This window comes from Barbus barbus (genome assembly GCF_936440315.1).
Source record: "Barbus barbus genome assembly, chromosome: 11".
Classification (NCBI taxonomy): domain Eukaryota; kingdom Metazoa; phylum Chordata; class Actinopteri; order Cypriniformes; family Cyprinidae; genus Barbus; species Barbus barbus.
The window spans coordinates 33,135,200-33,148,556 of record NC_136739.1 but is presented as its reverse complement, the minus strand read 5'-3'; the positions used below and the strand labels follow the sequence as shown (position 1 = coordinate 33,148,556).

The 13,357-nt window shown below is 38.7% G+C and overlaps 1 protein-coding gene across 1 annotated transcript in view; it reads left to right on the top strand.

The window, feature by feature from the left end:
* Positions 1-2,492: 2,492 nt before the first annotated feature.
* The window catches only part of LOC306877017 (serine/threonine-protein kinase Nek5), an 18,809-nt gene continuing 7,944 nt past the window's right edge, over positions 2,493-13,357 (top strand). The window contains exons 1-11 of the mRNA XM_079428532.1: positions 2,493-2,718; positions 7,239-7,335; positions 7,443-7,540; positions 8,137-8,220; positions 8,294-8,364; positions 8,436-8,522; positions 9,885-9,939; positions 10,118-10,318; positions 10,393-10,468; positions 10,828-10,928; positions 12,456-12,571. Coding sequence (XP_079284658.1) covers positions 2,599-2,718; positions 7,239-7,335; positions 7,443-7,540; positions 8,137-8,220; positions 8,294-8,364; positions 8,436-8,522; positions 9,885-9,939; positions 10,118-10,318; positions 10,393-10,468; positions 10,828-10,928; positions 12,456-12,571 — 1,106 coding nt within the window. The 5' untranslated portion in view covers positions 2,493-2,598. The remainder of the gene's footprint in view (positions 2,719-7,238; positions 7,336-7,442; positions 7,541-8,136; positions 8,221-8,293; positions 8,365-8,435; positions 8,523-9,884; positions 9,940-10,117; positions 10,319-10,392; positions 10,469-10,827; positions 10,929-12,455; positions 12,572-13,357) is intronic.

Sequence of the window (13,357 nt, the reverse complement as noted above, 5' to 3'; positions counted from 1 at the left end):
ATATATATTTGTGTTGAATCATTGGAATGGAAATATTGATATTCTATTTCTAAACATCGTACTTTTTAATGTCATAAAACTAGCGATCCAAATCAAACCTATGCCCTTGAACTTCAGTTTGGCTTTGAACAGCATCTGCTGAAGCTAGTAGAGTTACGGATTGAAATCACTGTTAATACTCAGCTGTAAACATGACGCTTGCATTGTGTTTGAGCAGGATAACATGAGACACCCTTCATCTCAATGACCTGATCACCAGTCAAACGTATTTCAAATATAAATAGGATTTTGTCATTTGTATTTGATAGGGTTGATGAAAATGGCTTCGTATTTTGTATGAAAATACTTTAATGTTTTGTATTTTAGTAGTTTTAAAATACTGTACAATACTTTAAAAGTCTACATGATGACATGATAAAAGCGCGGCCTCTGATTGGTTCCTCAGTAGATTCGGTGTTTGGAGTTGGGTTAATACTCCTTCACAAGTTCTGTTGCTACTTTCATTTCTGGCCACATTTAAAATCAAAGCATATTGATCATTTCATAATTCTTGAAATACTAAAACTTCCAAATAGTTGTCCAATGATTGATAAATAAATATTTGATTGCTGAATATTGTACCCTAATTGAAGTAGTAGAATCATGACACATAATTTATTATTATATTTGATTAACAATCAAATGATTAATTAGTTAGAAACCAGTTGCTATGAATATGCAGTCAGTTGTGTTCTTATGAAGGACTTGTCTGTCATTGAGTCAGTGTTGCTGATGAGAAGTAGGCCCTTTGTTACAAACACCAAGAAAATAAATTAGGATACAATTAAGAGTCGTTCGAGAACTGTTACTTCAAAACTAACTTCATCTGGATCACAGTGGTATGTGAATATTAGTTGCATATGTCAGATTTATTGCATGAATATCAAACATTGTTTACTCAATCAGTAAAAGTCTTGTTTTAATATTTTCGAAAATACAGTCGTTTATTTTGATACATGGTGTGGCTTCTGTATTTATTCTGATACACTTCAAATTAATGTATTTGGTGTTTTATTTTAAAATACTCTCATATCTGTGCCCAACACTGGATATAAAACCGTGAACGAACCAAAGAGCCCGCAGTTCACTTTTATTTGACGAAAGAATCAAAACGCATTACATTTGACCTATATTGAGTAGCCTATAACTTACATGTATTAAATGATATTTTATTCATGTTTTTGCATGATTGCATGAATAGACATCAAAAAGGCTAAAACAATGAGATTTTTTCTTCTAAACTTTAAGGATGATTCTCAACTATGTTCTAAAATACATAACAAAATTATTTGATATACCATTGTTTTATGCAGTATGTCTACAAATTTCCATAAACTGGTTTTCCCATTAAACACAGTGTATCTATACTGTATCTAATTTGCATATTAATGTGTTGCTGTTGGGACAGCATGTTGAAAAAATTATTGTCATAATGGGAGTAATAATTGGCCAGATTTTCATAATAATATCTAATATTTCATAAAATAGATATATAATTTATTTTCCTATTCAATTGTTATGTCTCCCAAAATGCATCATAAACATGCTTTTATTCCTGGTGTCCTCCACAGAGCACATTTATGAAATGATATTCTGTCTCATAACAGGAAGCCATATTTGAATTTGAAAACCCATAACATTTTCCTGAGATGTTGCTTTATGACAAACAATTAGAAAATTATTCAGATTTAAATGACAATTACAAAATATAATCATATTTCCATCAGGATGTAAAATGTTTCACTAAATTAAATGTATCATCTTTAAAGACCGAGGAGAGAGAGTGGTGATGGTGAAACATCCAGTCATTTAGTATCTCTGTAAAGCCCTGAATGCGCTCTGTACAGGACCCCCAGACCTACAGCCGTGACGTGTGAGGTCTCAGAGGAACTCGCTGCAATAGAACACTACAGCGGCACAAGCTCCACAGCTGGGTCTCAGGAGGAGAAGAACGATGGCTTTACTGAAGGACCTGGCACTTCCTCTGGACTCTTGTATTGTTATGATTTCACAATGATGACAAGTGTTATTGTTTTTTCAAGCATTCAATAAAACATATATATATTTAAAATGTTCATTTGTTTCAACATTTTGTTAGTAAAACAAAAAATAAATACAATATTAAAATATAAACAATAGCATATATATATATTTTTTTAATAATCATTTGCACATTTTTGAACAATTCCATTTCATGCATTTTCTTATTAAATACACATTCTGAACAAGTATTAATTCAGGTGATGTGTGTACTGACACCTTTCAGCTCCTCTTTTTGTTTTCATTTAAAGGAAAATATGCGCCTTTTTATCATTTGAGTCACAGTTGCTAAAAGTTGGCAATAATTTTTCTAAAAAGCTAAATTTGTTGTTAGGCACTTCTGAAGAAAAGGATTCTAAGTGGACATGACAACACTGCTCAGTGACGCTGTCAGATGACGCTGTTGACGCGTTGCTATGGTGATGCGCCGCTCGAGCTCACGCGAGTCCTGCTGGCCGTCCAGCAGAAACCATCATCTTCGTCCTCTTCATCCTCCTCTTCCTCATCTTCATCACAGTGATGGATCAGTATGAGGTGCTCCGGCAGGTGGGTCAGGGCGCGTTCGGGCGCGCGCTGCTGGTCAAACACCGGCGCGGGGGCGCGCAGCTCTGCGTCATCAAAGAGATCAACCTGAGACAGGTGAGACATTCCTGAGACATTCAGACTAATTACTCTTCATCAGGCTGCAATAATGATCGGGACATGACTTTCAGTTTTTTTATCCGATACTTTTTTACTCAAGTAACTATTGAGACTATTACTTTTACTTGAGGACAGTGTTTGGGTACTTTACCCACCTCTGCACTGAATCTAGAACAGATGGACAGGTGCATCTCAATAAATTAGAATGTCGTGGATAAGTTCATTTATTTCAGTAATTCAACTCAAATTGTGAAACTCGTGTATTAAATAAATTCAGTGCACACAGACTGAAGGAGTTTAATTCTTTGGTTCTTTTATTTGTGATGATTTAGGCTCACATTAAACAAAAACCCACCAATTCAACAAATCTTAACAAATTAGAATACTTCATAAGACCAATAAAAAAACACATTTTTAGTGAATTGTTGGCCTTCTGGGAAGTATGTTCATTTACTGTATATGCATTCAATACTTGGTAGAGGCTCCTTTTGCTTTAATTACTGCATCAATGCGGCGTGGTATGAAGGTGGTCAGCCTGTGGCACTGCTCAGGTGTAATGGAAGCCCAGGTTGCTTTGATAGCGGCCTTCAGCTCATCTGCATTGTTGGGTCTGGTGTCTCTCATCTTCCTCTTGACAATACCTCATAGATTCTCTGTGGGGTTCAGGTCAGGCGAGTTTGCTGGCCAATCAAGCACAGTAACACCACGGTCATTGAACCAGCTTTTGGTACCTTTGGCAGTGTGGGCAGGTGCCGAGTCCTGCTGGAAAATGAAATCAGCATCTCCATAAAGCTTGTCAGCAGAAGGAAGCATAAAGCGCTCTAAAATCTCCTGGTAGATGGCTGCGTTGACTGTGGACTTCAGAAAACACAGTGGACCAACTCCAGCAGATGCCATGGCAGCCCAAATCATCTCTGACTGTGGAAACTTCACACTGGACTTCAAGCAACATGGATTCTGTGCTTCTCCACTCTTCCTCCAGACTCTGGGACCTTGATTTCCAAATGAAATGCAAAATTTACTTTCATCTGAAAAGAGGACTTTGGAGCACTGAGCAACAGTCCAGTTCTTTTTCTCCACAGCCCAGGTAAGATGCTTCTGATGTTGTCTCTGGTTCAGAAGTGGCTTGGTAGCTCTTTTCCTGAAGACGTCTGAGCGTGGAGACTCTTGATGCACTGACTCCAGCTTCAGTCCACTCCTTGTGAAGCTCTCTCAAGTGTTTGAATCAGCTTGGCTTGACAGTATTCTCAAGCTTGCGGTCATCCCTGTTGCTTGTGCACCTTTTCCTACCCAAATTCTTCCTTCCAGTCAACTTTGTATTTAATATGCTTTGATACAGCACTCTGTGAACAGCCACAGCTTTCAGTAATGACCCTCTGTGTCTTACCCTCTTTGTGGAGGGCGTCAATGTTCATCTTCTGGATCATTGCCAAGTCAGCAGTCTTCTCCATTATTGTGGTTTCAAGGAACAAGAGAGACCCTGAATTTATACTGTAGAGATGGCCATTAATTGAAACTCAAATGTAAATATTCAAATATTTTGAGAAACTGATTTTTGACTTTCATGAGCTGTAAGCTCTAATCATCAAAATTAAAACAAAATAACTTTTGAAATGTTTTACTTTACATGCAATGAATCTAAAATATATGAAAGTTTCACTTTTTGAAATAACTTACAAGAAAAAATAAACTTTTTCACAACATTCTAATTTATTGAGATGCACCTGTATATGCAACAAAAGCATGCATGTAGATACATAAAAAAAGTAGAACAAATCAACATTTTAGAATTCTATGAACAATTAAAAAATTAAGTGTTGTGTGTGTGCGTGCGTGTTTGTGTGTGCGTGTGTGTGTGTGTGTGTGTGTGTGGGCGCATCACTGATTTGTTGACTCCTCCCTCTTTTTGTGACAGGCATCAATGTATCTTGCTGCTAGTGAGATACAATCTTGTTTTTCACCTAATAAATACTGAAGTTGTGTTTTCTTGTTTAACATTTTGAAGTCAGGGTAAAGTGTTTCAAATTCTGGATCAAAAGCCTCTCTAATGTGTTGATAGTTAGGACAGCTGGTGAGGAAGTGTTGCTCTGTCTCCACTTCTCCATGAGTACAGTATGGACAGATGCGGCTCTCTCTGGGCAGCCAGTGCTGTCGATATCTGCCCGTCTCTATAGTCAGAGTATGACCGCTCAGTCTGTACCTCGTCATCTGTCTTCTTAGTTTACAGTCTTTCACTGTACTCAGATATTCTGCAGTTGTGGAATCTCTATTTAGGGCCAAATAACATTCAAGTTTACTTTGTTTTTCTGTTGTTTCTTTCCAATAGGTTAGATCATTTTCTTTTTGTGCTTTTATAATTTGGTTGGGCCGAATTCTGTGGCTGGATGTTTCAGTGTCCTGATGCTGGATGTTGTTAGTCATGTTAGTTTGTGTTTGCAGCTTCAGGACCATCTGAATCAGGGGACGTTTTTCAGGGTTCACTTCATGGGTTTTAAGGGCTTTAAAATTGTCATGAGTCCGGGCCCGGCAGTTCTTCCTGTCTCCACCAGAGGTCACCATCTCCCTTCCTCCCGGACTCATCTCCCGTAAACACATACACCTGTCACATGCACCCATATCACCCTGTAGCTCAAGACCGGTTGCCCACTGAAGCTAAGCAGGGTTGAGCTGGTCAGTACCTGGATGGGAGTCCTCCGGTGAAAACTAGGTTGCTGTTGGAAGAGGTGTTAGTGAGGCCAGCAGGGGGTGCTCACCCTGTGCTCTGTGTGGGTCCTAACGCCCAGTATACTGACGGGGACACTATACTGTCAAAAAGCACCGTCTTTCGGATGAGACGTTAAACCGAGGTCCTGACTCTCTGTGGTCATTAAAAATCCCAGGATGTCTTTCGAAAAGAGTAGAGGTGTGACCTCGGCATCCTGGCCAAATTTCCCATTGGTCTCTGACCATCATGGCCTCCTAATCATCCCCTTACACTGATTGGCTTCATCACTCTGTCTCCTCTCCACCAGTAAGCTGGTGTGTGGTGGGCGTTCTGGCGCACTATGGATGCTGCACACTGGTGGTGGATGAGGAGACACCACCCCTCACAATGTAGAGCTCTTTGAGTGCTTAGAAAAAGCAGAAAAGCGCTATATAAATGTAATGAATTATTATTTTTATTATTACATACACCTGTCACACTCATTACACCCGCAGCTGTTCCCCATTGCCCATCTCCCACCGCTCTGGCTGGGTTCATTATTTGTTAATTGTTATTTGATGTGTTTTGTATTTCTAGTGTTGGCTCTGGTCTGGGATACATGCACTTTGTTGCCGTTTGTATCCCAGTCCTTTTCTGTTTTGCTTTTTTGTGCCGTGTTGGCCTTTTTGTTTATTATTAAAAGCACCTCACCTGCATCTGGACCCTGACTACGTCTTTCCACGGCGCTCCTCTTAGCGTTCCGTGACAAAAATGATAAGAGTTGGGGTCGCTTATTTTTAAGTGTTTCCAGAATGTGATGGCTCGTTTCTCATGGTGCATTAGTAGAGGGTATTGGCCTAATTCTGCCCTGCATGCGTTGTTGGGTGTGCTCCTCTGTACTCCGAGGATGCTCTTACAGAACTCAGGGATTCAAGCGGATTTTTGTCCCATTTTTCAAATTGGTGATTTAGGAGAGGACCCCACACTTCACTGCCATATAATGCAATAGGTTCTATGACTGATTGGAATATTTTGAGCCAGATTCTAATTGGTATTTGAATTTGGATAGATTTTTTGATGGCGTAAAAGGCCCTTCTTGCTTTCTCTTTCAGTTCATTCACAGCCAAATGTAGTTTACCAGTTGCATTTATCTTCAGCCCGAGGTATGTGTAGTTTGTGGCATGTTCAATATTGGTCGTACCAAGGGTGAAATTGTGTCTCTTTCCCTGAAGTCTGGGTCTTTTCTGGAATGTTAGTACTGGTTTTGTTAGGAAATAGTCAGGGCCCAGGTCTGACAGAACTTGTGCAGGATGTCCAGGTTCTGCTGTAGACCCTCTTCTGTTGGAGACAGCAGAACCAGATCATCTGCAAACAGCAAGAACTTAATGTTGGAGTCATGTAGTGTGAGGCCAGGTGCTGCTGATTGTTCCAGGAGTTTTGCCAGTTCATTAATGTAGATATTGAAGAGGGTCGGTGATAGTGGACAGCCCTGCCTCACACCCCGCCCTTGAGTGAAGAACTCTGTTCGTTTATTTCCAATTTTATAATATTGTATGTTTTACCCCAAATCCCTGATTCTAGAAGTTTTGACAGCAGACCTTCATGCCAAACTGAATCAAAGGCCTTTTGGAAATCTACAAAGCAAATGAATATTTTGGTTTTGTTTTGGTTAATGTATTTGTGGATCAGGGTGTGTAGGGTGAAGATGTGGTCTGTTGTTCTATAATTTGGTAAGAATCCAATTTGACTTTTGCTGAGGACATTGTGCTCTGTAAGGAAGTGTACAAGTCTTGTGTCTCTCTCTCTCTCTCTCTCTCCATCACATGTCCAGCAGTTGTCCTCTCGGGATAAGGATGCCTCCAGAAAGGAAGTGACTCTGCTGTCCAAAATGAAACATCCAAACATTGTGGCGTTTTATAAATCATTTCACGGTCAGTTGCTGCATTAGTCTTCAGCAGTATTCCAGTGTGTGTGCACTCACTCTATCTCTGATATAGATTCATGTGTATGTGATGTTGTGTTTGTGTATGATATCCAGACAGGAATAACCTCTGCATCGTGATGGAATACTGTGACGCCGGCGATCTGATGCACAGAATCAGGACACAGAGAGGAAAACCCTTCACAGAGCAGCAGGTCAAACACACAAACTCTAGACTCTAGGACTCTAGCCGCTGCATTTTGGACTATCTGTAGCTTGTTTATTGAAGATGCAGGACAACCAGCTAGCAGTGCATTACAATAGTCCAGTCTAGAGGTCATGAATGCATGAACTAGCTTTTCTGCATCAGAAACAGGGAGCATGTTTCGAAGCTTGGCAATGTTTCTAAGATGGAAGAATGCTGTTTTTGTAACATGGGAAATATGATTTTCAAAAGACAAGTTGCTGTCTAATATAACACCCAAATTTGTACAGGAAGTAACAGTACATCCGTCTAGATACAAATTGTAAAGTTTACATCTTCCAGTTCAGAGGAAAAGTCTAAATTGTGAAATAAAACTTATCTTTTATCGACTTCCATAAAAATATTACTGTAAATCGTCTTAATGATAATGCATGATATTGCCATATGAAGGATTCTTACATAAATAGAGAGTTTAAAGAACTGCATTTTTTTTAAATGGAAATGATAATTATACACGTTAATTGTGTGTGCTGTAGTTTTAGATGGATGTAATGGTGACTGAAGGTGTTTTTCTCAGATGTAATTGTTTGAGTGTGTGTGTTTCAGATTGTGGACTGGTTTGTTCAGATCTGTCTGGGACTGAAGCACATTCACGACAGAAAGATCCTACACAGAGACATCAAAGCTCAGGTACGGCGAAACACGCGTGTGTTAAAGCGCCGTTAACCCCTAACCGTCTGATTCTGTCCATCATGTGCTCCAGAACATCTTCCTCGCTCAGGGAGGCCGGAAGGTCAAGCTGGGAGACTTTGGCATCGCCAGGATGCTAAACAGGTGAGAGTGATTGTGTTCATCTGATCGTCTGAGGTTTGTTCTGACGTTCTTCTGTCGTCTGTGTCGAGCAGCACCATGGAACTCGCCAGAACCTGCGTCGGGACGCCGTACTATCTGTCTCCAGAGATCTGTGAGAACCGACCGTACAACAACAAAACGTACGTTCCTCAGCTCTCCATCTGAGTCTTTCCCAAATCACAAACTAGTGTTATAAGAGAGTTACACTCTTAGAAATAAAGGTGCTTCACGATGCCATAGAAGAACCTTTTGTGTCTAAATGGTTCCATAAAGAATCTTTAACATCTGAAGAACCTTTCTGTTTCACAAAAGCTTCTTTGTGGCGAAAGAAGGTTCTTCAGATTATAAAAAGGTAAGAAAGAGATGAACCTTTGACTGAATGGTTCTTTGTGGAACAAAAAATTGTTCTTCTATGGCATCGCTGTGAAGAACCTTTTAAGCATCTTTACTTTTAAGAGTGTAATATCATATAGAAAAATATTCTGAATGTAAAAAATCAAATACTATCAAAGCAGTTGCATGTAGCTGAAAATCTTCCCTAGTGTTAGTCTTTCACTTTCATTACTATCTGTACAAAAGGGGAAAACTTAGGAATAATTTTGTACTGTAATGTAAACACGGAGCATGTAACATATACTGCAGTGAATTATAAACAGCAGAGTGTCATTCTTGTTTTGTGAAGAAATGTTTCAAAAGCAAACATTGTATAATGCTGTCTGTTCTTAGTGTTTTTAGGTTGTGGAGTTATGAGTGAGAAAGTGTGTTTGTTTGGTGAAATCCTTTGCTGGTGTTATGGAAGAATCACATTAATGAAGTGTTTTGGTCGTTTCCGTGCATTTGTGAAATGAATGTGTAATGAACTGTTGTGTCAAGTTGAAAGATGCTTAGAAAAACATGAGAAATGTGCTCTAGCGACTGATAAAAACTGTAGCATTCCTATTAAGTTATGAAAATGTTATTTCTGAATGTTTTTTTTAATGTATTGAGAATGTTTCTTCTTGGTTTGGCAAACGTTAAAGAAACAGTCCATTCTATCATTTAGACAACATTACGAGAATGTTCTATTGCCATTACAGAAGAACATTATTAAACAGAAGAACACTGTTCCTCTTAATATTAGGAGAACATATATCAAATATTAACAGTGTTATAAGAACATTCCTTAAATAAATTAACATTATACATTATAACATTATCTTGTCCTAACATTTACACAACCTTTAAAAAACGTTATGGGAACATTCCCTGTTAGCTGGGTCTGTAATTTAGGGCTCATTTCACATCCAGATAAAAGAATAAAAACGATATGCTTTCTCAAAACACCTGCTGGGTTCAGCTGATGTATTTTATCATTATAATGTCTTTGCTAGTTGCCGCTTAATCATTAAACACTGTTTTGACATTACAAAAAGAAAGAAGTCTTCCTAGGTGAGTTTGTCTTCTGTGTTACACACAAACTGTATGGATTGACATTTGACAATTTCACCATCTATGTCCTGTAGAGATATCTGGTCTCTGGGTTGCGTTCTCTATGAGCTCTGCACACTCAGACATCCAGTAAGTGAATCACACACACACACACACACACACACACACACAGTCCTTGTAATACCTGTGTCATACCCATGTTATTATACAAATTTATGTCCTCATTTGTCCTCAAAAACGCGCACACACACACACAGATTCAGATTGTGTGTGTCTCTGTGTGTGTGTGTGTGTGTATCTTCTGTAGTTTGAGGGCAGTAATCTGAAGCAGCTGGTTCTGAGGATCTGTAGGGGGCGCTATACTCCGGTGCCTCAGCGCTACAGCTCTGATCTGTGTCTGCTGCTCCAGCAGCTGTTCAAGGTCAGTCCACGAGACCGTCCATCTGTGAACTCACTGCTCAAACGCCCGATACTGCAGCAGCACATCAGCAAACACCTGGACACACAGGTACAGCGTCACAAACATCACGACAACCTACTCTCACAGCTCAGAGTTCTTTAAATGATTCTGTTCTGTCCCAGCTGTTGGAGGAAGAGTTCAGTCACACGGTCCTTCACAGACACACACCAGCAGCTCCGAAAGCCACAGACAACACAGGTGTGTGTGTGTGTGTGTGTACTTGTTTCTGCTACATTGTGTGTACCAAATGTCCCCCCACAATGATAGTAAAACCTGGTCCCCACGAGGGAAACAAATTATTAAAAATAGTAAATGATGTTTATCTGAAAGTGTAACAATGCAAGCAGGTTTTCTGTAAGGGGTAGGTTTAGGGTTAGGGAATAGAAAATATAGTTTGGTCAGTATAAAAGTAACAGAAGTCTATGGAAAGTCCCCACAATTCACAGAAACCTAACGTGTGAGTGTGTGTTATCTTTGTGTGTGTAGTGTGAATGTTATCTGGTTTATCTGGACTTTTCTGGAGTGGATCAGAGTAACATCGGGACTTTTTCCTGCAGATCATGTTTCCAGAGATCCAGCCTCATGTAAACCGGTCCTCAGACCTGCTGATAAACCGGCTCAGAGACCCGATCAGAGACGAGCAGGAGCAAAAGCCCCAGTGAGTCTCATCACAGAGCTCCATATTTCTGCTTTCATATTCATTTTAGTTCATTGCTGTGTGCTTTTGTCATTTTTACTAGTTTTAGTTTTTCCTAAATACATATAAAAAAACATTTATAGTCTTTATTTTTGTTTCAGTTTTAGTATTAGCACTTTCTATTCTAATTATATTTTATCTACTTGTTTTTTTTTTTATTAAAAAAAGTATAAAAATGCGATCCCGCACACTATCAGTACTTGCTAAATATTGAAGCGTATTATCACAAGCAATGCTTTGGTCCACTGACCTTCATCAGGTGTAAAATATTTATTTGAATGTGGCAATTAACATTTTTATTTTTCAAACTTAATTTGAATATGGCAACATAATATTGCGCTCTACAATATCTCTATGAATAGATCTCTGACAATGAGTAGGACCTGACACGTGTTGTCTAACCCCAATAGAGTTCAGAACGCTGATCCTAATGCATCTTTTTCATTATCAACATGGATATTAAAATCACCAGCAATTAGGACACTACCTCAGATAGAAAATCAGTAAATTCTTTAATAAAGTCTGTATGGTGCCCTGTGGCCTGTATACAGTAGCCAGTACAAACATCACAGGGGATTTATCACTAACACGTGTTTCTCTGAAGCACCATTACTTCAAAGGAGTTTTACTTAAAACATGTTTTCTGAGAAATACTGAGAATATTGCTATAAATTATAGCAACACCTCCCCCTTTACCTTTTGGACGCCGCTCATGTTTGTAACAGTAATCTTGGGGGGTAGACTCGTTTAAAATAATGTATTCATCTGGTTTTAGCCAGGTTTCTGTCAAACAAAGCACATCCAGTTTATGATCAGTGATCATATCATTTACAAAACGTGCTTTCATAGAAAGGGATCTAATATTCAGTAAACCAAGCTTTATCATTTGTTTATCTGTATTATATCATGTACATTATTTATTTTTTGAACATCAGTTAAATTGTTACTCATAAATTGGTTTGGATGTTTTCTGTTTTCTAGTTCGAGGAACAGTCACAGTCTCTATAGTGTGATATCTAGGTGAACGGTTCTCATGTGCTGAGAATTAACTGAGCACTTACATTATTGCTCTTTTGTTGGTTTTGATTGCTTCTGTTGTCCTCATTTGTAAGTCATTTTGGATAAAGACGTCTGCAAAAAGACTAAATGTAAATGTAGCATTTAGTTAAAGTTAAACTAAATGAAAATGAGAAATGTTACAGTGGCAACTAACTGAAATAAAATTCATTTTTATATTTTATTTTATTTCAGTTTACATTATTTTATTTCAAGTATCAAAAATGTTTTTCTTTATGATTTTAGCTTTATATAACTATAAGAACCCTGAATTTTGATAGCACTGTGAGTCATGTGACAGGGCATTATAATAATAAATTCAATTCAATTCAATCAAAATAAGTGAAAATGCACTCTCAGTCCAGTTACGACCACAGTATTACTGATTCTACACTGAAATGATGAATAAATATGATTGCTTTAATCTCTCAGCACATAAAGCCTGATGTTCCGGTTGGACACAAGCGGCGGTGGATGTGTCCGGTTGAGCCGCTGCAGGATCCGGATCATGACGAACACAGACCCGCTGCTCTGGAGCCGTACAGACTGTGAGAAACTACACCGTCTTACTTCATGATCCGCTCTCATCTATTCATCAACAATGTTATTCTAGAGATCAGAATACAACCCGAATTCCAGAAATGTTGTGACGTTTTTTAAATTTGAATAAAATGAAAACTAAAAGACTTTCGAATCACATGAGCCAATATTTTATTCACAATAGAACATAGAGAACACAACAAATGTTTAAACTGAGAAAACTGACACTTTTATCCACTAAATGAGCTCATTTCAAATGTGATGCCTGCTGGCACGGGGGCAACAAAGGGCTGAAAAAGCAATACAATTTTGAAACGATTCAGCTGAGAAAACATCTAGCAACTAATTAAGTTAATTGACATCAGGTCTGTAACATGATTAGCTGTAAAAGGGATGTCTTAGAGAGGCAGAGTCTTTCAGAAGTAAAGATGGGCAGAGGCTCTCCAATCTGTGAAAGAGTGCGTAAAAAGATTGTGGAATACTTTAAAAACAACATTCCTCAACGTCAAATTGCAAAGGCTTTGCAAATCTCATCATCTGCAGTGCATAACATCTTCAAAAGATTCAGAGAAACTGGAGAAATCTCTGTGCGTAAGGGACAAGGCCGCAGACCTTTGTTGGATGCCCATGGTCTTCAGGCCCTCAGACGACACTGCATCACTCATCAGCATGATTCTGTCATTGACATTACTAAATGGGCCCAGGAATACTTCCAGAAACCACTGTTGGTGGTTGCCGTGCCACCTGCAGATGCTAACTAAAGCTCTATCATGCAAAAAGGAAGCCATAAGTGA